Source organism: Nilaparvata lugens, chromosome 12 (genome assembly GCF_014356525.2).
Source record: "Nilaparvata lugens isolate BPH chromosome 12, ASM1435652v1, whole genome shotgun sequence".
NCBI classification, from domain to species: domain Eukaryota; kingdom Metazoa; phylum Arthropoda; class Insecta; order Hemiptera; family Delphacidae; genus Nilaparvata; species Nilaparvata lugens.
The window spans coordinates 5,746,919-5,773,139 of record NC_052515.1 but is presented as its reverse complement, the minus strand read 5'-3'; the positions used below and the strand labels follow the sequence as shown (position 1 = coordinate 5,773,139).

General features: G+C 34.2%; 1 protein-coding gene across 1 annotated transcript; it reads left to right on the top strand.

Annotated features, from left to right (window-relative positions):
- The first annotated feature begins 1,459 nt into the window (after positions 1-1,459).
- Positions 1,460-25,068, top strand: LOC111055990 (transmembrane protein 184C). The gene is made up of 10 exons (XM_039439432.1): positions 1,460-2,040; positions 4,937-4,973; positions 12,175-12,332; positions 13,121-13,195; positions 14,755-14,961; positions 15,460-15,697; positions 17,763-17,937; positions 19,388-19,540; positions 20,839-20,899; positions 22,042-25,068. Coding segments are annotated over exons 1-9 (1,305 nt in total). The 5' UTR covers positions 1,460-1,780; the 3' UTR covers positions 20,841-20,899; positions 22,042-25,068.
- The last annotated feature ends 1,153 nt before the right edge of the window (positions 25,069-26,221 follow it).

Sequence of the window (26,221 nt, the reverse complement as noted above, 5' to 3'; positions counted from 1 at the left end):
GTCTTTACCGTTTGGGACAATTTACCGTATCCCAGAACCTCAACATCCTACAATAATTGTGATGAAGATGGCCATGCCTTGACCCTTAGACCAGTTATAGAATAGTCACGTTGGGAAGTCTAGCCTCTGAAGCCAAAATCTACTGCCAAATCCACCCATCTTGACGTCACAACCAAGCTAACAACAATGCATTGAATAACAACAATGTAAGTTAAAGGGGTCGCATAAACACTTAAACGGTGTACACACGTACGTTTGCCTCGGGTGAGCATACGTGTATGGGCTTGCATTCGCACGTGTGGACACTGTTCGCTGAGGCATGTGGGCGAACCGGAACCCTGTCGGTATTTTGGCGTGCTCAAAGGCGCCTCGGGCGAGCATTGAATGTACGTGTGGACGCGATTTTGCCATACGGGTGAGGCAAAACGTAAACATTGAAGGCGTCATAACCTAATTCCAATGAATTAGGTTAATAAATGACAAATCAAATTGTGATCCAATAACTAATTGTAAATTGTAGGATTTTTGTAATTTTGTAGGATATGTGGATTGTCAAATATTTAAATAGAAACATGCATGGAGTATATAATTCGTATCATGATTAACAAATTTAGAACTGCATAATTTAAGTGAAAAAAGCTTCTCTACAGGGTTCCTACAAGAAAGTACAGCTCAAATATTATTTTACTGTGGCTATCAAATCATCTTGTGTTTGTTTCATGTTATCAATCAGAGTTGTTAATTAAAATTGTAATCTTCAATATGATATTATACGTTTTAGATAGCTAGGCTATCTATAGAGAGATTTATTTAAACTTTGAACTAGTAATCCCTTGAAGGTAAATCTTGAAGCTAATCTTTTGGAGAATCTTGATTTGTCATGTGTATGAGCAGAGTTAGTTTAAAATGGGCAGCAATTTAGTATTTGATTCAATTTATGGCTAATTTCCTTAAAGAAGACTGTCAATTTTGTGAGACAGTGTTAAGTGATAACTATCTTCAATGATGGAATGACGCCATTGTTGTCATGTTGTGGAAAATCTACATCTACCATGTCTTCGTGTCGTCTGCAAATCAGATAGCTTTTTGAATGCTGAGGCATACGTGGATTGCGTCCACAAGGACGTACAGTGAATGTTGAGGCATATGTACATACGATTGTTCGCGCGAATCTGTACGGACGTGTGTACAAGGCTTTAAAGGGGTCCCATAAACACTTCAAGACGTCAAGATGGGTGGATTGGCAGTAGATGTTGGCTTCATCGACTTTCAGTATGAATATACAATGGGCCGTGTGCCGTGTCTAATCTAGACACTTCAAGACGTCAAGATGGGTGGATTTGGCAGTAGATGTTGGCTTCATCGACTTTCAGTATGAATATACAATGGGCCGTGTGCCGTGTCTAATCTATAACTAGTCTAAGCCTTGACCTTGAGCAGCTCTTGTTTTTGTTTACAACAGCTGATTTTACTCTACATAGCAGACGACCGACTCTTCTTGAAACTTGAAATCTTAAACAGTTTTTATTTGAGTCTTGGGAGTGTCAAGTTTAGCTTGTTTTATTTACGCTTTGGCGGTTAGAGAGACTTTTCTCAAGAAATTGATACTGTACTCACAAAGAATGTTCAGGAGCAAGTGTTACATAATGACAGTGTATAATAATCGGTCTCCAAATTTACAAAACAGTAGTAGTTTTAAAACTTATTTTAATATTTTTTGAACTTAACGTATACGTAAAATAACTGCGTGTGAATTTTACTTTTACATCACCAATATTATATGATGCCGATCTCATACGTACTTCGAAAATGGAAGGTTTGGCTAAGGCCTGTGGTGATGGCGTGCTATATAGTTTTCATAATAATATACGTTCCTCCGTTTGTCAAGAAGTCAATTGTCAAAGGTGGCTTCAAGAAGAACGACCCCACTCCGTTGATTGGCGGGGCTTTTGTGGTACTTGCTGTACCAATTTCTGTGTGGGAAATTATGCAACATATGATACATTATTCAAAACCATATCTACAAAAACATATAATTAAGTGAGTATTTTTATTTGTAATAATTAGAAAATTTATATGAGCAGGGTGTAAGTGTACATGTTGTTTACCAGTAAGTTAGCAACATTAACCTTTAAAAGCTGCTCTACACTTTTTCAAGTTCAATGCTATCCAAGATCATTGATTACATAATACCTGTCTGCATAGTAGCTCGGAGTAGAGAACACTACATTAGTTTCCTTCTCTGTTATTTTTCTGTAAAAATTTGAAATTGAGTTATAACCTTCCTTAACCTCATAATTGGTCCAGCAATCAGATTTTTAAACTCTAATATGTGTAACGCTAGTTTGCCTCCATGGTGCACATTGGTTAACGCTAAATGGACTAGCAAATGATGACGGTCAGACAAACTTATGCTCTCCTGACCGAAAACTACACATCTCAAAGAATTTGGAAATATACACTGTATATCTAGGCATTTGAGACTCATGAGCTATATTGTTGTGTATCTGCCATACGCTAAATAAAATTAATATTCTGTGATAGTACGTAAGTAAAAAAGAATCGATGAACGGAGGAACAAACTGAAATTTTTCTTCAACTAGGCCTAACTCCGTAAAGGCTATGCTATACACGGCTTATGGTTCGTTCGTATTCAATTCATTACAAATGATTGGTTTCTCCCTCACATTTTCTAGCCTTCAACAAAGTTTTTAAGTTTATTCAATTATAAAATGGTGTATAATTTATAGCTTAATACCAGATTATGCTGTATTAAATGGTCTAAGATGATTGGTGCACTTTAGTAGGCTATATGGGCCGCGGAATCCAGCATTGAGAACAACTACATTATATTGATAGGGAAGATCAAGACGAGTTCAACCATGTATCACATTCAGGGGCGTATATAAGGGGGGAGGCAAGGGGGACCGGCTATTTATTATATATTATTCACATGCATTCAGAATATTGCAATAATTTTAAAAAAATAATATTTATACAAAGTGAACTTTGTACCAATCATGTATTTTTATACCTTTCTAAGTTATTTACATAATATTATTTAGGCCTAAAATATTCTTTCTCCTGGGAAATGAACCACTTTTCTATCAGTTATTTTAGTGCCAGAATAGTTAAAATTGTGATTTTAGTCACCTGATTTGAAAAAAAATTCCGGAGAGATCTCTCGACCCCCCGGTGTCATCGCAATATTTTATACAGACTATCATTTTCATTAGAATAAAATGTTATTCATTGTATAGGCTAACCGAATAGCGTAGTATCCAACTTACTATATAATCCAATCAAAAGCGAGTCGTTGGAATTATTGCTGGTGTTCCTAGTCGGTCTCATTGCAAACCATTTTTCAAGCAGTATAAAATTTTGACAATTCATGCTTTTTATGCGCTGGAATGTTTGTTATATATTAAGAAAAACTTAGCCTGTCTTGCTTTGAATAGCTCTGTTCATAGCCATCAAACAAGAAATGCCTCTTCACTCAGACTGAATCAGTGTAATAATTGGAATAATATTATTCTTATACATTGAACTGTTTTATTGAATTTGGTACAAGACTTTATAATTACCTGCCAGATAGTCTTAAGGTTGACGATTTTGAATGTTTTAAAAGTAAAATAAAAACCTATCTTGTTGAAAAATGTCCTTATAACAGGAATGAATTATTTTTGAATATGTGATGTGATATATCTTTTATAGATATTTTATTATGTTGATCTCATTATCCATGTATTGTTCTCATATTTTTATATTTTATTATACTATGTTTCTATGACTTTGTTATACATTGTATCAATGTTTGCAACAATAAAATAATTTGAAAATTTCAATTGGAAGCTATTGCTAATGAACCACAGAAGTTGAAATTGATTCCTACGAGATTTTGATAGCCTCTCTGAACTTTGACTCTGATAACCTTCAGAACCAACTTGACTGTATTAATACTGGTTCCGTTTTCTCTTTAGAAGTCATGCATGTAATTGATAAGTACGCTTTATTAATATCGATCCTCCCAATTATTGGCCAATTATTTTGAATTCAAGTTAATAATAATAATAGAGTTTATTATCAAAACTCCATCAAACTTACAGGATAAAGATCACACTAAAATAGGCTAAATTGCAATAAAATGACTCCAATACAAACATGAAAATGCATATGAAAGGTACGGTAAGTATGGTCTGGTTTTACCAGAGTAGCCGCGGGAAGAAGAAGGCTTGTAATGAATTTTAATTGAGAAGTAGGCCTCTGCATATTGGTGATCAGATATTCCATTGGCGATACGACTGTGCTATAACCTAGATGGATAGTTTTATTTTATTTCATTTTTTATCAAGCTGACAAAGGTCAAAGACCTGAATATTTTTGTGAATTTATGTGTTTGCTATATGCTAATAATAATGATAATAATATTGGCGATATAGTATACTGATATTCCAAGTAGCGATCAATACATTTCAGCCTGGTTGTCTTCGTATAAAGATCCTCTCATTGTCAAAACCAATGGTTTATTACATTGTTTTATGGTAAATAAAGATCCAAAGCCTCAAAAATACGAGATGGGGAAATTTTGGTTTCAGGTTTGGCGCACCCCTATTAATAATATTTGTCTCGCGATTGCTCGAACGTCGAAAAACTTTTTCATCGATTACAATCATTTATATGAATAATTGTATTTGTCTTATTGTTATGTTTAGGCAGCATATTTGGGTTTTTACTTGTTGCTTCTATAATAAATTATGAATAAATATAGTTTGAACTCTACTCACACATATCTTGTCAAAAGGCACTAAACAATCATAAGAAAATCAAGACAGATAAAAAAAAAAAAATAATATCTCAAATGAGCTATGATGGATTGTGCTATTCCTAAGTCAATTTTCCACATTAAAAACTAATCAATATTATTTCTATATTTCAGAATTCTCTGGATGGTGCCCATTTATGCTCTGAATGCAGTAAGTAAGATTTTTTGTGTATCTTGTGAATGTTATTTCTCAGTAGTATAGAATGAATACGTTTTGTCACGGCATATTTTTCTATAAAATATTGCAGCGAATTGAAAATATGAGAACCTCAGCTCAAACACCAGTAATATTAGTCAATAGAATTTTGAAAGTAGAGTTTTTGACCAAACTCTGAGGTCCGGTTGCACAAAAGCCGGTTAAATTTTAATCGTGATTAATTTCACGAGAACCAATCAGATAAGGCCTTTTTGATAAGACGGCTTTTCTGATTGGTTCTCGTGGAATTAATCACGATTAAAATTTAACCGGCTTTTGTGCAACCCGCACCTAGTCTTTTTTGTCAACTTGCTGATAATAGACAGCAGTAATTTTATAATCAATTAGACCGTATTGAGAAGCCGTCTTAATAATAAATAAGTGGATTCTAAATTGAAGCAATTTATTTTATTTTCATGAATATCTTAAACTACGTTACTTTTAATTTAACAACTAAATATAGTACCACAATCCAAACAATAATACTCTCATATTATTGAGAAAATAAATTCAGAATTCGTTTCAAAAATATGTTTTCTGAATTTTTTTACTTTCAAAGGCGATACGTGGATTCGTCACAGATGCATTACAATTTTTATTCATATCCTGGTAGTATTTTGTTTGCATACAATCGTTTAAAGCTTGACAAATAAATAATGAGCACGATATCGTCAGTGTCAATTGTTTCATAATAGAACAGATGTGGCTTCAAGCTTTGTCAATCAATAATAGTTTCAATGCTAAACTGATCAGCTCCGTTTGACTCGTGTTAAATAATCAATTGTTGATGGGTAGGCCTAGTGTTTTGAGAAATGAGCAAACCATTATTTGATTTTGATAGAAGAACATTGTAAGAATAATCATTTAAAAATAATATTATTCATTTATTCATTGAATTATCCAAGCAAATTTATATTGAGGAACAGGCTCAACCTAGCACTCATCCTCTCACAAGTTTGACAACTTGAGAAGAATTCACAGTTGCTGTCGGCCATATTGAATTGATGTCTCATAATATCCATGTAAAAACAGTTAAATCTAACAGTTCTTTTTGAAACACATCACGTCTACAGTTTTCATAGGGTCTTTGGGTAAAAAATTCATCGGGTTAAGTTTTTAACGTAGCTCACATGTTAATTAGGTAGTATTTCTCCAAAAAATCTTTTAACATTTTTTAAACGTGAAAAAATAGTTTATTCTTTCAGACTATTGATTTATTTTCAATATTAAAAATAGCTTGCCCCGGAGAATTTTATTCTTTCTTCAATAATATCAAAATAGAACGTGAATAACCTCTGTCCATAGCGCTCATCCGATGCACAAGGAGGTGATGGTCGTCAACATTGTCAACATATCATCTAGAAGAAGTCAAATCTCGAGCACATTCAATATTAACACCAGAAGCCCATGTCAACAAACGTGAAAAAGTGAAAAGATCTATGAGTGAAAACAGTTTTTTATCCAATTCAACAAAATTATAATTCTTAACCCTTAACTTGGCAAGGATACAATCAGCAATACCATGAAGAATTTATCCTCCAAATCTCATGGGTTTATCTTTTACCGAATTTGAAATGTTTTGTCCTAAACATTTAAACTCTAGGCGCTCATATCTCAAAAAGTAATGATCGGAAAAAAATGTTTTCCTGAGAAAACTTTTTCATTTTGATAGCTTGATGGCATACAGATCAAAAACCCTAGAAAAATATCACCAGTAGAAAGTTTATTTTTAGCCTTTTCACAGCCTTAAAGCCAGCGTCTGCCTATCCTCATTGTTATTCTAAACAATGGATCGCTCACTGGACTGCTTTCCCCCAAAATCGCACATTGGACGTAAGCGTTCTGAACCACCGGGAAGAAATTTTTCAATTTGAGCACATGTTTCTTAATAGTCTTTAAAATGAACAATTGTCTTATAGTGAACAGATTGGAATTTTGAAACAATGTGACACTTGGGAAATCTCTCGGATACCTCATTATTGTTTTGATAACTAACTTTTGTAAAACAAATAGAGGTTTTAAAGTTGAATCAAAAGTTCCTCCCCATATAGAATTACCATACTGAACTAAGGATTGGAATAGAGCAAAATAAACAGATTTTAGTAATTTTAGACTCAAAATACTTCTAAGCATGTACATTTTTAAATTGACCACCCTTAATTTTCTACAAAGGTAGCTAATCTGAGGTGACCAGCGTAGATGCTTATCAACAAAAATACCAAGATACTTGTAATGTTTACACTCTCAATAACCTCATTGCAAGAATCACATGGATACCTGTTACAAGCATTATTCAAACAAAGCCTGTTCATATCTAGATCTCCTCTTGTTGTTGGACTGAAGGTCATACATTTCGTTTTACCAAGATTTAGTCTCAAATAATTACATTTTAGCCACTGAGAAACCTTATAGTAACCCACTTTTGTTTGCTTGATAACATCTTCCCAGGAACCTTCTTGGAAGATAAGTGCTGTGTCATCAGCAAAACAAATTGTCTTAGACCCAACTGAGTCCAGTACACTAGGCAGGTTATTAACATAGATCAAAAATAAAACTGGTCCCAATACAGTCCCTTGAGGTAGACCCCATGTCACATCTCTAATCTCACTATTACTACCACCACAGCTAACGATTTGGCTTCTACCCCTTAGATAACTTTCAAAGAAATCTAACTCTATTCCTTGAATACCAATATTAGATAGTTTCTGGATCATTTTATCATGTGGTACTGTGTCAAAAGCCTTGGCCAGGTCCAGAAACATTACCAAGGTTTTTTTATTTGTTTTGAAACCATTGTATATTGTCTCAGTTAAGGACTCCAATGCATCCTCTGTGCTTCTACCCTGTTGGAAACCAAACTGCCTCTTATCAAGGATTTTATTAACATCTAGATATTCAACTAATCTTTTCTTTACCAATTTTTCGAAAATTTTAGAAATAGAACTTAGCAAGCTAATTGGTCTATAATTTTGAGGTATTTATTTACTCCCCCCTTGTGTAAAGGAATAACTTTTGCATGCTTGAAATGCAAGGGAAAGTATCCAGATGAAAAACAACAATTGAAAATTTCTGAAAGAGTTTAGAGATTGTGTCAGTTAATAGTTTTAGCACGCTGTTGGATATGTTATCCCATCCAGGTGCCTTATTATCATTCAAACTTTTGATTACTTCCTTGATTTCAGTAACAAAATTGAAATTAAATGCATTTTCAATATCTATTGTTTGTTCCAAATATTGATCTTCATTCTGTCCATGTATATCAATTTCCTGCGCTTGATTTATACCTACATTCACAAAATAGTCATTCAAAGCATTAAGATCTTGATTTACATGTAATTGTGAATTCTTATTTACCCCAATAATTGCTTGATTTATCACAGACCATATCTTCTTAGGGTCACCTTGAGCTTTATTTATTTCTGATTGATAATATAAATCTTTTGCTTTTCTAATTAGATCTACTATTCTATTTCTGTAAGACAGGAATTCCTTCTCAGCTCTACATTAAATGGTTCATTTTTCAATCTTTTATATAATCTATCTCTTATAGTTATGGACTTTAGAATTCCATTGGACATCCAAGGTTTCAAATGTTTTTTAGTTAAATTAACCTTTTTAATAACTGTTGCTCTACTGATGCACGTTTTTTACATTATTTACAAATTCATTTACTAATGTTTCAATACTTCTATTCGCGTCAATCTCCCAATTCATTAAAGCACTCTCCTCTAACAACTTTTCTTTATTAACATTCCTCACTTCAATAAACTTACATGGCTTACTAGATCGAGAACAAACATCTTTTTTAATTGATGCGTGAAGAGCATAATGATCAGTAATTGACATTTCTAATACAGCAGTTTTTAATGAGTCATTATGTTTGGCTTTAGAAAAAATATGGTCTAAACAAGTATTTGAAGCAGGACGAGTTTTCTATTGACAAAGGACTCAAACCCATGCGAACTCATAATAGACAAATAATCATGCGTTTTTTTAGAGTTACATAACAAATCAATATTTACATCACCTATCACTAATGAATAATCAAAATTAAAGCATGAACCATTAATATAATTATCAAGTTGTTCTATAAATATAAAGGTATACTTGTACTAGGAGATCTATAAACGGATGTTACTAAATATTTATTATTTTTAGTTTGCAGCTCAACAGCTAAGAAAGGATATTCGTTTGGACTATCAATTTTTTTCGAGGAAATACTATTAGCTACATACATGACAATTCCATCTGAACGATTCAAGGAGTTACTTTTTATATATAAATTATAGCCATTAATGTTTAACAGTGATTTTTCTTCTTCAGAAGTCCAGGTTTCAGTAAAAATTAGAACCTCAAATTTTGTTCTCATGCTGTTCAAAATAATGAGAATTTGATCAAAATTTCTTTTCAAACTTCTTATATTTAAACTAAAAATATTCAATTCATAATTAAGGGGCTGGATATAGTTCAAGTATTCATCGGTACTTTCACATTCACATCGGTTATCTTTTACCGAATTTGAAATGTTCTGTCCCAAAAATTTAAACTCTAGGCGCTCATATCTCAAATGATCGGAAAAAAATGTTTTCCTGAGAAAACTTTTTCATTTTGATAGCTTGATGACATACAAATCGAAAACCCTAGAAAAATATCACCAGTAGAAAGTTTATTTTTAGCCTTTTCACAGCCTTTAATCCAGCGGCTGCTCATCCTCATTGTTATTCTAAACAATGGATCGCTCACTGGACTGCTTTTCCCCAAAATCGCTCATTGGACGTAAGCGTTCTCAATCACCGGAAAGTGATTTTTCGGGGACGTGAGGGTCGAGGCCTGCCACAGTCGACGACTGCGTCATTTGAGGACTGATTTTCAGTCCTCAATTGTCGGGGCTGTGCAAAAATCAAAGAGTCCTCTATGGTATTTGTAAGAATTCATTGATTGTACAATCAATAAGATCTTTTAAATCTTCATCACCATAAGAAAGTGTTATCCAATAAAAAAATTAATGCAAAATTTTTCTCTATTTTTTAATATCTTGCGATGTAGTGATGGAAAGTATCGAGCTCACTTCAATACATGGGAATCCAGTAAGCTTCAAAGAAAGCTGCAAACTGCGGTTTTGATACGTCTTTTCACTTGTTATTGATAATAATTTTAAAAATGATGTTCACATTAAAACATGTAGAACTGAAGAACAAGGAGAGTTTTTTCTAACCTTATTATGTTGTCTTCCGTAGAACGCACTGGAATGTGAATTTCCTCCATTTCTTAAACATAGATTTGTAATCTATAATGTACTTAGAATTTTACATTCAAGTATCAAAATAGCTATTTATGTATTAAGAGCGTAATGCGCGACTTTATCGCTCGCGCAAAACAGTTATCACGCGACGCGAAGCGGAGCGTGATAATTTTGCAAGAGCGATAAAGAAGCATTACGCGCAAATTACATACAAATTTTTTTCTACAACTGCCCAAACCTGTTAAATTACTTATATCGGCGGAGTTACAATTACCGACTTTTTAGGTTAAGATCCGACCTTTTGGCGAGCTGCTTACCATCAGCTGATCAGCGAGCGTAAAGAAACTCTTCTACGCATGCGCGAATGATTACCGAGCGTAAAGAAAATCTACTACGCATGCGCGGATGGTTAGCGAGCGAAAAAGTAGATTCTCCTCAGAAATAAGCTGTTTTACGAGGAGAATTGAGTATGTAAATTCTTTTTTTACGCGCAGATGTAGAAAAGGTATTTACGACTTTAAATTTTTTTTTAATGAAGAAGCTACTAAGGTATATTTACAGTTGTAAAGTTGTATCCATAAGATAGAAGGATCAATAATGGGATGTAAGATATTACTAGTTTGCTGGTAAATCCGCAGTAATTAAATGATATCTCTTTTGGTGCTGTCTGCCATTCTGAAGACTTTGCAAATTCGGTTATTGACATCGACGAACCGTTTTCATCTTTTTCAAATACCGAACGGCCGAACTGTACAGTCTGGTATGAAAGTAGGATGTGTCCTCAACTGTCCTCTCTATCAGGAGTCCTCTACGGTCGCAGTCATCAACTGTCGGGTCTGTGCAAAAATTGAAGAGTCCTTAACTGTCGCCTGGCGCAAGCGACATTTGAGGACTCTTTACCAGGAGTCCTCTAGGGTCGCAGTCCTCAACTCGGAGGCCTCCACTGTCGCTTCTGTGCTTTTAGAAGAGTCCTCTTCTGTCGGTGGCCTCGTTTGACATCGACCCGATTTTTCAATATTCAGAGGAGTTGGTTCAATTAGTCACACCCTTCCAACGGGAGTAGCAGGCGCTTGATTCTCAACTTAGGTACCTTAGGCAGGGTTTACACTGGGGCAGTATTTCCCAGACGATATCACCCGTGAGGTATGCACAGACAAATACTTGGAATGTGAAAGGAGGCGATAGAAGTGGTTCACACTGGCGTGATTTTTGCTTCTCAGAACAGGGAAAATCGCCCAAAGTGCTGCTTGCTGTCGGTCCCAGCTATAAATTGCTTGCAATGTTTTCGAAGCTCATCATAAACTGTCTGTATCGTCTATAAATAACATCCATGCTCCTCATTCAACGAATGCTGACTTGAGCTCATACTTGTGAGCTTTTGTGAGCACAGATAATGAGCTCATTGAATTTAGTGATTGAATTCACAAAACGGTTCAGAATTTAGTAATGATGACTCATTTCTCCCCCCCCCACATTCCTACTGTGCCGATTTAGAGATTGCTGTATGAAAACCCGTGTGATTTATTTTCGCCGTGGAAATATCGCGCCGGTATGAACATGAACCCCGCCTAAGCAATCAGTGCCAACTGGTTCCCGCTTATTCATTGGACAATTTCTTACGTGTCTCATGTATTTGATGATATTGCTCTGTGAGTACCGTATGTAAAATTGTTGATACTGTATTTAGATGTAGTATGTTCTTCAATCATACAGTATGCGATTTATACAGTGATTTTATATGTTGATTCAATAGCATTCAGATAATAGATATGAAGTTGATAGAACTCAACATATCTTTATGGTATTTGTTCATGTGATTATGTCAATTTTAGTTAATAAACTGTTTCAAATTTTGCTGTTGTAAAGGAACTGTATTGTTTGCTTATTATTATATAACAATTGTGTTTGTTTTAGTGGCTGGGACTGTTGGATCCAACAGTGGGAATCTATGTAGATTGCTTCCGCGAATGCTACGAGGCTTACGTCATCTACAATTTTATGATATACCTTTTAAATTTTTTGAAATTCGAAAACCGAGATAGTAATAGGAATTTTGATAATAAACAACACAAGTAAGTAGGATCACCAGAATTTTATTATAATATTTGTCTTTAGCTCCTAATATCCAGAACAATATTTGTATTTCTCTGATCAAGTAGCGGAAATAATAATTCAACTTTAAAATCTAAATAAGTAAATTTATCTATCATTTTTTTTTCTAAAATATATTGAATAAATATTTATACATAGTTGAATAGGCTTGCGAATGACTTGCTAAGTCTATGTGTTCAACGCCTTTGTGTTGAAGAATAATGTCCAACCACCTGTTGGAGACATCCTTTCTTATGTCGGAACTATTTAGTCCCAAAAGGTATTTGTTTCGAAGCTCCTAGCACCTTATTTTATATATGTGTCAAAGTAGCACAAGTTTGAAAATTTGGATTACAATTACGTTTGGATTACAAATTCATTAGATAAGAATAATTAAGAACTGCCAGAGTATATTTGATGTGGTAATTATATTTGATGCGGTAATTTGACATGGTAATTATATTTCATATGGTAAATTATAGTGTGAATACAAACAAATAATAAATCTACGTTTATTTCTATTTTAGATATTCTCTGTTACCATGAGCAGCAACAAATAATAAATATTATCCTTTAACCTTCTTATAATGGCTGTTACACCATTATCAATCCCTAGTATATTCACTTCAACACGTAAAGTTGAGTAATAAAAATATTAATAATTATTCAACGTCCATGAATCATTTAAGTGTATACTGTCTTAGAGAAACCGTGGAGATCATTTGGTTTTAGGAGAGGTGTAAAATATTTTATTGTTTGATTTTTCCAGGGAGCTGGTGCTCAAATGTAAACATGGTATCCTTCAGTACTGCGTAGTCCGTCCAGTAACTACAGGCATAGCTTTGTAAGTATTTCATTCAATAATAGGTATTCAAAAATTCAATAATTTTTCATATTAGACGATTTCATACGGAGAAGATGCGTTTGAATTGATACATTAGTCTTGATTTAGATGTTGATAGGAATCCACCAATTTTATTTATCTTGAAAATAATTGTTTTTAGTAATAACACTCGGCCCCTGTGCTCAGGTTTTTAACCTTTTCAGGGACTTTCCGTATTTAATAATAATACTATTTTACTTTTAACTTATTTTGCATTGTATGAAGGAAAAATAAACGATTGATTGATTGATTGATACATCAATCAATAATATCGGGGCACCGAGCTTTGCTCGTTATTTTTATTTATTGATAAACCAAAGACCTTAAAGAGATATAGACCCACAATGCCTATGCCTTCCCAATGATAGCTCTTACTTGAAATTGAAGGCCGCCACTGAGGTATTTTAGCACGAGATATTAGATCTATATATTTGTAATATTATAGATTAAAAAGGCATTGGTATGTAATAATCTTATAGGTTGCCCCCTCAATTGCCGATTTCAATTCCAAGTACGACACTAGCGCTGCATGTGAGTCTATGCATCTTTAAGGTCTTTGTGATAAACAGAACACAATTCTCTGAAATGATCGTGTTTATATTTCAAAGCTGGCTATATGTCATCTTATGAATTTCGGGGATGCGATATTTTGATTTTTCACATACTCATTCACTCACTCACTTTTTTACCATCCACAGCTGTTTCAGCCAAGGATGAATTATCCTTTTAATGTCGTTCAGCGAGTTTTCCTAGGGATGAGACCTAGTCCAATCGAATTTTTATATCATAAAACTACTATGTTCCAAATTTCGTGAAAATCGTTAGAGCCGTTTTCGAGATCTGTTGAACATAAATAACCAGATATAAATATAAATAACCAGATATAAAAATACAGAAATTGCACGCTTAATATAATAGGATATGACCGGCCAGGTTAGCCGAGACGACTTAGGCTGGACACTAACGGTAGGACATGCATGATAATCGTGTGTGTGCATGCATGTTTATCATGCACACACACACACGTTTATCATGCACACACACACGTTTATCATGCATGTTTTTTCATCAGTGAGAGGCTTCTAACACAGAATAAACAAGCAATAACAATGAATAAACCACTGGAAATGACAAATTATAATGATAGAAAAATAATTTAACCTCAAAAATAGAGTTTAATAGAATGATAGAAAAATTATTTAACCTCAAATAGAGCAGCGAGGAAAAATAAACAACAAAAAATCGGAATAGGCTACAAAAATGTTGCTCTATGCCTTTCACTGTGATGACACAACAATGTATGTCGACTGTGTATCATGCATGTCCTACTGTTAGTGGCATCATCCGCAATATCGATGCTAGATGAATCGTGATACAAATTGATTATTTTGCCTAATTAAGAAAATTTGTTTGCAAACAGAAGTAGAATAACTTACATTATGAGTTCAAAATTCATACTGAAAACAAGTTATCAGTCGAAATTCAAATAACTGATTATTAATCATTTCCATTTTTTTTAGTGTGTGTCATTTAAAAGGCATTTATGGCGATGGGGAATTCAAGAGCGATGTCGCCTATCCTTACATCATTATAATCAACAACATTTCTCAGTTTGTCGCCATGTTCTTCTTGGCTCGATTCTACAAAGCCAACAGACCCGAATTGGCGCCCATGCATCCTATTGGAAAATTCTTCTGCATCAAAGCTGTTATTTTCTTCTCATTCCTGTAAGTATTTTCTATCAATTTCTAATGTAAGTCAACTTGATTGGATACTTGCATTATTATATTGGATAATTAGATTGGATAATTGCATATGTAAATAAAGTCATTGCGGAAGGGAAATTTCCCACCTCACTCAAAATCACTAAAGTAATACCGGTTTTCAAGAAGGGTAAACATGAAGATATTACAAACTTCAGGCCCATTGCTATAGTTCCTATTTTTCGAAAATAATAGAAATTCTGCTTGGAAAGCAATTTTGCAAATTTTTGGAGGAGAATGACTTGCTCTGTAAGACTCAGTTCGGTTTCCGAAAAGGCCTATCAACCACCCATGCTCTGATTAAATTGGTGGAGGAAATTCTGGACTGTTTTGAGGAGAAATGTTCTGCTGCTGTATCATTCTGCGACCTCAGTAGAGCTTTTGAATGTGTTTCACATGACATCCTGTTAGCAAATTGAAGCACTTACAGATTGAAGGATTAGCACTGGATTTATTCTCCAGCTATTTGCAGGGCAGAACTCAATATGTATGTGTGGATGGTAAAAGCTCGGGTACTTTGTCTGTTAAGAGTGGAGTACCTCAGGGCTCGGTCCTGGGTCCTTTGCTCTTTCTTATTATGATTGATGATTTGAGCATCAATGTCCCATCGAAAATAGTCTTATATGCAGATGACACCACAGTTCTCAATAGGCATTCAGATGACACTCAGGCTGTGGCACTTTCTGAATCTAATTTGAAGGTAGTTCAAACGTGGTTGAATGCGAATGAGCTGCTTCTCAATGCAGATAAAACAACAACAATCACGTTTGGGCTTAAAAGTAGATCTGCTTCCAATAGCACAAATAATAAGGCTCAGAAATTTTTGGGAATCATTGTAGACCCTACTCTAACTTGGACCCATCACATTGCCAGTCTGAAAAATAAGTTGAGCAGCAGTGTATTTGCCCTCAAACGTCTTTGTGGTGAGCTGGACCAGGATGGCATTCGTCAGGCCTATTTTGGCATTTTTCAGTCGCATATCCAATATGGCCTAATAGTCTGGGGTTGTGCAGCACAAGCGCATGATATCTTTTTGTTGCAGAAAAAGGCTGTCAGAGTCATTGCCAAAGCTCCATTTCATGAACATTGTAGAGACATTTTTAAGGGATTGCGTATATCAACACTCTTTTCATTATACATATTACAATGTTTACTGTTCTTGAAAGCTAATCCCGATAAAATGGAGTTGAGAAGTGCTACACACACACATAATACTCGAACAAGTCAATCTTTGAATTTAGCAAGAAGCAGACTCCACAAGACAGATCAAAGCCCCACTAATGCCGCAATCAAAATTATGAATAGACTGCCCTTTGAAATAAGACAACTTAATTACAAAAGGTTTAGAAATGTGCTAGAAAAATTTCTCTTAGATAATCCCTTCTACTCCGTCAAAGAATATATGGAGAAAAAATTATATCCAAGGGATTTTGAAATGAATTAAAAATAATGTATATTTTTGAATGATGTGTATTGTTGTATATTATGAACTGTATGTAATGTATATTTGAATTTCAATCCAATGTACTACTGTGACTGTTTATTGTGGTGGTTTATTGCCCGTTTTTATTGTGCTGTATTGTATTGTGTTGACTGGCCTATATGTCAAATTGTGATGTACTATTGAGGCTAATAAAGATATTCTATTCTATTCTATTCTATTTTTGGTAATTTCATAAGTCTCTTCACCAACAGAAACTAAAACTGTAAATTCATAAAAAACATACTGATAAAATATGTCGCACCTGGGGAGGAAGACTGTTCCAACTCGAAAATTGTCAATTTTGAGCTAAGGGTGTATTTTAGTTGGTTTCTATGCACTTTATTCGGTGGAAGACTGTTCCAAGTCAAAACTCGTTCCAATTATTCTATCTCGTATATATCACGGAATGTTCAGTATTCCTATTTTGAAAACCGATGCAATCATTTACAGGAAGACTGTGCCATTTCTATTGGAACATTCTTTCATTCCAATTCAGCCATACTATGAATAAAAACATAAATACAGGCCACTTTTAAGAAGTAATAAGTAAACTAAAACAGTTGAAATTGAGTGATTCTAAGAGCAGAAAATCAAAAATAAAAAAAATCAAGAGCAGTAATTGAGTGATTCTAAGAGCAGAAAATCAAAAATAAAAAAAATCAAGAACAGTAATTGAGTGATTCTAAGAGCAGAAAATCAAGTTTGAATACCTACCTATGAAAATAAATCAATCAAAACTAGTGTAGAAAATTGTGCCAGGCTACCACATCTAATACTTGCCTGATAGCTTTAAAGAAGCGTCTATTGATATGATCTTACGAGAAAAAGCAGCTCTGTGTAAAACTCAATTTAAATTTATATCATGTTTCATGTTTATTTTTGAATTTGGCAATAAACATTATTCCAATTTCAATTTCCACTTGACACAGTCTTCTTATGGTATTTCTCTATATTTAGGTGAAATTATAAAGATGTTGTCAGTTATAATTTATTCGAGCAGTTTGACCAATTCATTTGAGCAATTTATAGGCTCAAATAGATTATGTAGAACTGACATCTTTTCCATTTCACCTTGAAACTAGATTGATCATATTTATGTTCAATTCGAGCAACATAATTTTTCATTGTTGTTCTGTTTGTTTTAATATATTAATTTATTTAATTAGTATCAGATTACAATACGGTCATGTTATTCAATTGTCTTCATCTTCCTATATATCAAAATCAAGTTTCATTTGTCGCATTGATAAATTTCAGACCAAACTAATTTTTTCATTTTCAGAATTTTCTGCTGTGTATAGAGATGTTCCTAGCAGCAGTTGCTCACAGGTACAGCTTTTCCCATCGGCCTTATACCAACGAACAAGTTGAGGAAAAGTCGCTGTGTGACGCTTTTATCGCCATGTTGGACTTTTCCGACATTGGAGCCGATCTCAAGGAGCATTTTGGCTTCTATGGTATGTATCGTTTCATTTCCAAATTATTCTGTAGTGAATCTATAATATGTAAATCCCACTGTACTGTTTATATCCATGCATGAATATTACCAACTATTCATTACTTATATTCAAATACAAATTTCAAATTCATATGTTATGCAATCTAATCCACAATATTTACAATCACAAGCAATAAGATAACAACAAAATATGAAACATAATGAATGAAAAATGTGTTTAAATGGTTGAATACCAGTATGTCTCATCAGGACAGAATTTGTGAATTATGAATAAGGAATATAAGGATATACTGCTGAAAGTATACAATAATCTACATTATACAGATTGTTTATAAATGAATATAATAGGGAGTTTCAACTTTATGATATTCATTGATTCAACATAGCCCGGTTTGTAGGACACTTAGGGCCGTTTGCACAGTCAAAGCTTAAACTGGATTCAATCAGCTGGTAGCTTAAACTCAAAATGAAACATATTATAACAAACTAGACTTGATACGGATTTAATCCAGTTTAAAATGAAATTTAGTTTAAACTGTCACTGTGCAAACGGCCCTTATTAAATCTAATGAATGATTATACCTATAGATTTAATGCAGATATAATGGTCTATCGGACTCAATAACTGTTCTAGAAACCGGGCTAACCGGAAATCAAAGTTATCATAAATCGAATGTCAGATGAATGAGCAACTCAAACAGTTTCATGGAAAAGCTCTTAAATGTTCAATATCACCACCATTTTCTGTCAAGAGCCACATATCAAGCCTATAGTCGAATTGTTCCCAAACGCTGATAAGTGCTTCTAAATTCAGCAATAATTGTAGCAACAGCTTCCAAATTGAGCAAAGTCAGCTGGCAACGGAGGCACATACATACGATGAAGCCCTTAAGGTAAAAAATGGCATGACGTCAGGTCAGGAGAACGTGGAGGCCATGCATAGAAAGCTCCGCCATTAGGGCACTTGTGGCCATTCCAGTGCTCAGTTAAATTGACGTTCAATCCAATCCAGCTGGTTGCGGCAGAAATATTGCACACACATGCGGACTGGTGCTAATAAACAAAGCTATTCGAATTATTGTTATATCACTTGACTGTATTCAAAATCCAAATTGTATTCCTCCAACAATTTTTCTTTTGTTGTCTAAAAAAACAAGAATTCAACTCGATTACATTCATACACTTTACGAATACCAATCGTTTGCGTGTGAAGGATATAGCTGTTAGCTTAATGTAACAAAATATTATAGATTAAAAATCCCGATATTCACTAAAAAACACTCTGCATACTAAGCGAACTTTATTTTAAATCCTTCATTTTAATTTCGCCCATATAGGATTATAAAATGTCAACAGCAATCCAATATGATCCGAAGTTTGCAATATTTGTGTTGGTTTTCGCAATTTGTATTTCATAAATAATTTGCTGACTTTATCGATGATTTTAGGTCGATCACTGGGTTGGAAGTCGAGGGATTCGCGGGAAACGACTCCGCTTTTGGCGGGAAGTGGGTCTTCGGATACTCTGAGAGACGAGTCAGGCTATCACAGTGTTGATAACTCACCACACCCTGGCAGAGACACGCCCATTGTCATTACATGTGAGTCCCATTCGTGCATCAGTCAGTAAACGGCTGTGCAAAGGCTAAAAATAAACTTTCTACTCGTGATATTTGGGACAGAACATTTCAAATTCGGTACGATATAAATCCATGAGATTTAGAGGATGTATTCTTCATGGTATTGTTGATCTATGTTGATCTAGTAAAACAAAAAATTTCAGAAAATATCAATTTTTGGAAAAGTTATTCAATTTACCAAAAATAACTCAACTAAAAGTTATTTTTGGTTATTCTTAGTAAATTGAATAACTATCTTGAAAATTGATATTTTCAAAAAAATTTGTTTTACTAGATCAACAATACCATGGATTTATATCGTACCGAATTTGAAGTGTTCTGTCCCAAAAATTTCAACTTTAGGCGCTCATATCTCAAAAAGTAATGATCAGAAAAAAATGTTTTCCTGAGAAAACTTTTTAATTTTGATAGCTCGATGATACACAAATCAAAAAACTTTGAAAAATATCTCGAGTAAAAAGTTTATTTTTAGCCTTTGCACATCCTCAATATTCCACTCTTCATAAAGTTCACACTAGGCACCTTATTTGACAACATCTTCTTCATTCAATCACAATATTCATTTTTCATTGAAAAAATGAACTATTTGTGTAATAGTGATGTTGGTATTGTATTGGTTATCCATATTATTCTTGAATAAATACTTATCTACAAATTTGTTAAAATATAGTGTTAACGGTTTCTATTGTTTCTTAGAGTAAACGTTGCCTAAATTTACTAGAGATTGGCAATGGCGAAACCACCATAACAGGTGTCTCACTTTTAAATATATTTCTTGTTGAGATAACATCAAGTCTTTTCATTCATATAATTGGACTATGAAATGCTATTGACTCTACCAATTCTAGTGAAATCGAACCCATTTAAATTGAATTTCGGTATCTTGTTTTGTGGAGACAGTTTGTTAGTGCTCCCAAATATCAACTTAGATATAGGTGGACCTGGGAGTAAGTAAGTTTTAGTCTCAACTTTTGTCTCAGCTAAACAAACTTTACTGAACGATTCGGTTCTTGATCAAAATTTGAAGATTACACAATTATTGTGGATTTGTTCATTCTTGATAATTGACGAAATAGCAATTACAATGTTGTTGTATATTTTGTGGAATTTTTGAAAAGAATGTAGCTTGGTGAAACCTTTGAAATCTTGTGATACAAGATATCTAACGTACTTTGCAGAATTTATAATATTGCTAATGCTAATACAATTTTATCATGGATTATGATTATTTTCTAAGATGAATATTGCAAACATTTCAGAAATCGGATGAAACGCTGTGTTATTGAGTAAGGTGAGGTATCGAAGGATCTGATGGAACTGGTGAGTAGTTTATTTTTTTTCTTAATGTACTCTCTCATTGGACTTGTATGTTTTGTCCTCATATATACTCCAATTAAATTTGTCATCCTCCTACATTCAGACTCCATTTTTGGGTTTTGAGTTTGTATGATCTTCATTTTGTTCTTTGTAATGAAAATCATTGCATGGTCGATTTTTTAGCTTTAGTTTGTTTCATTGTTGTTTTCGTAATATCTTGTTATCAACCTCTTATTTTGTTGCTAATACTGCTGATTCCTGTATCATAACTACCTATTAATTGCGTTGTTTCAATTATTTTGAGTGCGATTATTAATTCCAATGTTTTATTTCTTCTAGATTATTTCCTTTCTGAATCCTAATCCTTCCATTTTTCTGTTTCCGTCTCTTTGTAAACTGAACTTGTTTTTATTTGAACATTCCAGTTACTGTAAAACTAATATTTATTTATTATAATGCACCTCAAAACTTCCTTGTTCTTTTTTTGATGATGCATAAGTCAAGCAAAATTATCTTCAAATTTGAATGAATTATCATCAAGGAAATTACTGAATTATCTATTACCTTCTTATCATTTAGAAGTTTAGAATAATTGTTTGATTGATTATTCCTTTCATCCAATAATCTTCAATTATCATTTCATTCATTTATATTTAATATATTTCTGTTATAGAATCTAGTCTCACAATGCTACTCTAGATAACTTCTCCCACCATTTGAAAAAATCAGTTTCATGGAACAGAAGTTGTTCAATCCCCTTATTATTCATAGACTCATAATAATTCAGGTTAAACAACAGGCATTTGCCCAAAAACTGCTAAAACCCCTAATCTAGAATTAACAGTCCAGAGGTTATGCAGAGTTGATTATTCTATTCACATACCATTTAAAGAGCAAAAAATGTATCAACTAGGATTTTTTATTTATCAGATCAATTAGCTTCCAAATACGATATCAATAAAAAAACATTATCAAAATTAAAAAAATATATTTATTTGAAAGTTATTAAAAACTTTAAATTATTTATTCATGTTATATTTTACTTGATAAAAAGTACTAAACTTCACAGTAGAGATAGATTTTCCATTGTAAACAATTAACAGAAATAACCTGACAGGTTTCTAATAATTTTAACTTTTTTGCAGGTGTATCTCTACTCTTACTCTGTCACTGTGTTGAAGACCATATGTGTTGTAGGCCTATCGTCAGTGTTGTCTTCCATGTTTGTAAATTAATATTATGCAATAGCTTATAGATTGAAAAGCACACTCCGAAATCTCATTTACAAAATTCAGTTTCATAAACTGAACATTGCTCTGTTAACACTTCTGTGTAACCAATCGCATAGAGTATAATATAACTGCTGTGCATGATATTAGTGTAAAGTATTGTATTTTCGAAGTGAAAGAATTCTAAAATTCTTATAAATAATTAGCATAATTTAATTTGTAGTTTTTTGTATTTTTTAACTCGATCCTGAGGATTAAAATAATCCTTAAATGGGTAATTTGTATTTTAAATAGATTTTTTTAAAACATTTTCAGCTTATTACTATTTCAAGAAATACTTTTATCTATTATATAGATAAGAAACTTCATCCATCTTTCTTCTCCTCTAAGCGCTACAGTCCGGGGTGAACCTTGGCTTTCTCTACAATTCGCCTCCATTCCTCTGGCACAACCATCCACTATCTTAAGTTGCAATTACGTTTACGTGAATATTGTGCAGATTTTAATAAGCAAAATACGATTTTTGCCTATCAATGGTGGGGGGGGGGGAGTTGGTACCCCCAAAACCCCCCTCGTTACGCCCCTGGACATTATGAGCAGTGATGGTCCAAGCTTCTGACCCATATGTAACAATTGGCCTGATTATAGTATTGTAGAGTTTCACTTTACTTTTCCCTGGAAACTAGCTTTGACCTGAAGAAGTTTGCATTCGAGTGTTATGCCTAAAAGCCCTGGCTCATCCTCTGCTTAATTTTTTGGCTAATGTCATTGTTAATATTCAGCGCTGTTTCATGATATCTGAAAGAGTCAACCATTTTAAAGTATAGCCAACTACACAGAGGTGAAATCTGCATCTTCTGGCAAACGAGATGGTCATCTTGAAGTATTTTTTATTCTCATTCACATTGAGACCTTTTTTGCCCATCTCTCTCTAGAGTAGAGAAAGTGTCTTTCAGTGTGTTTGTATTTCGAGCTACCACCATTCATTCATTCAGTCGTATGGTCCGACGCCAACACCAGCCTTGAAATTCTTTTCAAAATAAAATAAAATAATTATCAGGTCATAGACACTCGTCTCCAAAACATAAAATATCAGTTCCAGGCCTAGCCTGAAAATAATAATATTCAGTTCTTCTTCCAGAGTCACTCACAGTTCTATTCTTAGCTGCTTTAACCAGTCTACAGCTGTTTGTGGCTTCATGCAGCTCTCTTAGGTCTCGCTCAAAAGAATGGATTGGGCATTTAGCAGTTATGTGGCTCATGGTTTGTGTTTGGCCACACTCACACAAATCTGACTGCTGTATGCCCCATCTCTTTTGCTCCTTAACGCATCGCCCTTTTCCCACACGGATCCGATTGAGAGCACTCCACTCTTCCCTCTGGAGATCAAATTCATGCACTCTTTCAGTTGGATCTTCAACTAGGAAGTTATTTGTGGTTGCATCTGGTGCCCACTTCGATTTCTACCTCTCTTTCATGTTACCACGCTCCATAATCTTTGGGTACATCTTCCATAGAAGATTTCTAGACTTGAGGGTACTTTGTAGAAAGAGTGGGATGTCATCATACATTGCCGTTTTGGATTGTGTAGGCACTTTTCCCATTCTCTCTTCAGGTGCTCTTCTCTGCGAAGCTGTGCTGGGGCTATATTGGCTAAAACTGGAAGCCATGGAACAGGAGTCGGTCTTATTGTGCCTGAAATGATTCTCAATACACTGTTCAGTTGGGCATCTGGTTTCTTTGTATGGGAGCTGTAGAGCCATACCGGTGAGCAATACTCAGCTGTTGAAAAATAAGTGCCAGGGATGAAATTCTCAGGCAATCAGCTCCAGCTCCCTAATTTAAATAAATAAATAAATTTGTACCAGCCAGCTTTCTCATCAGGTTGACTATGCTACGCATCTTGCAACTTAACTTTTGAATATGGGTCTTGTATGAAAGGGTCCTATCAAGGACTACACCCTAGTATTTAGGGTTGCAAGTAAAGGGTACCGCTTGCCCTCAAAAGTCAACCCTGACCTGTGCTTGTGCCATGTGAGTATTGAGATGGAAAAGGGCACATTCTGTTTTATTGGGATTTGGTACCAACCTCCATTTTTTCAAGTACTTTTCCATTGCAGCAAGATCCCTGTTAATAATATCCACACAGCATGCTGGATTTTTGCTTTGGCATGCTATGGTAATATCATCTGCATACTGGAAAATATGGCTTTCTAATGGAGTTATGTCATGGACATACAGGTTGAAGAGTAGTGGGGTCAATACTGATCCCTGTGGCAGACCATCATTTACAGTCTTCCAACGGCTGTGTTTCCCTCCCATGTGCACCTTCTGTTGGATAGAATTGAATCGAGAAGAAGAACTAGTCTTCTACAGGGGATCATTTGTGATAGCTTGAGCAATAATCCTTCTCTACAAACCGTATCGTAGGCTGAGGATAAATCCAAAAATACAGCAGCTGTTTATTGACACCTCTGAAACCCACTCGCGATGTAAGATGTTAGGGCCATTACTTGATCACAGTATGAACGGTCTGGTCTGAAACCTGCTTGTTCCCTCGGTAAAACTCTCTCAACCAATGGTGAAATGCGGTTGTACAGAAGCCTCTCAAAGAGTTTTTAAGTTACACTAAGGAGTGATATTGGCCTGAAGTCTGCAGCTTCATTCCCAGATTTCCCTGGTTTTTTGATACCAACAACTTAGTTTTGAGCTACCACCAAAATGTACTTGTACTCGGCATATGCATATACTTGTTTTGACCAGAATATCATATTTCCTTTTGGGTCAATACTTTCAAACTGCTTTATTGATATAGGATACTTTTTAAAAAAATGAAAGGTCAACGTCATATACAACATACAGTTTCGGAGAAAACAACACAATTCTTCAATAGAAAGTCAGTTACAATACCAATCTTCATCACTATTAATACATACATACATACATACATACATACATACATACATACATACATACATACATACGAAAAACAAATTTCATAATATTCGACCACTGTGTAAATACATTCTTGCTGCAGGATAAATTTAACAATGTTTTTTTTGAAAGCTATACAAGAAAGGCTTCTGATGAATAATGGCAATTTTTTTTTTTATTTTACTCCTGTAAACATACAGCTTTTTTGAGATCTTGCAAACTTCAGGTATTCAGCTCTTATATCATTTCTGTGCTTTGTGTTATGATCATGGACTTCGGTGTTAGTAGCCAACTCTCCTTTATACTGATGGATATAGAGAAGCAGGCTCATTTCATAGATAGACGGCAGAGTCAACAGTTCAAGCTTTTTGAAAAGAGTCCTATAATGAGTTCTTTGGTGTTCATTCATTATTATTCTAACTGCTCTTTTCTGAAGCCTGAAAATGTCAATGGACCTAGTGCAATATTGCCCCTTACACCTTATGGAAACTTCTGCTCAGTTTACCTCAAACTGAACATAACATGGGTCATGTCTCCTCTATGTCATGCTGGTAAGGCGGATTAGTGGAAATCCAAACCTTTCCTTCAGTAAACTTAGTAGCTCTTTGTTGTCTATGGAGTCAAACGCCATTTGTAGTCCACAATAAACATTTATACATTTCTCCATAGCTTGTCAGACAGAAAATACTTGATCCACTACTTCTTCCTGGGCGAAAGCCACACTGGTATTTCCTGATAATTTCTTCAGAAAGGCTGCTCATTATCATCAATACTATGGTTGAGAACATATTATTTATCACATTCAAGAAAGTAAATCCTCTATATTTACTACATCTCATATTTTTCATACATATTTACTTATCTTATTTTTTAAATCTTCAGTATCTAAGTTATTGGTAACATTGTAATTTTTCTTCAGTGTAATTCTTCTCTTCTGTTCAGAAACTACTCCTCCATGCACAAGAACTAATCATTCAAGCAGGGAGTAAGCCACAAAGCAGCTTTGAAGGCACTGTTGGTTGAGGAAGGAGCAGATCAATCCACTAATTATCTGTTTCTTGCTATTGAGCAAAAAATTCACATTACGTGCATGAGCAATACACACTTTTGCACCTGCCAATTGCTTGCTGCAGTTGAGGCAAATACATTTGTCGAAGCTTTG

Coding starts and splice junctions, on each gene's coding strand:
- LOC111055990 (XM_039439432.1), top strand. CDS start 1,781: ATGATGCCGATCTCATACGTACTTCGAAAATGGAAGGTTTGGCTAAGG. Junction 12,333..13,120: donor TTTGATAATAAACAACACAA/GTAAGTAGGATC, acceptor TGATTTTTCCAG/GGAGCTGGTGCTCAAATGTA. Junction 14,962..15,459: donor GTTATTTTCTTCTCATTCCT/GTAAGTATTTTC, acceptor TTTATTCTCCAG/CTATTTGCAGGGCAGAACTC.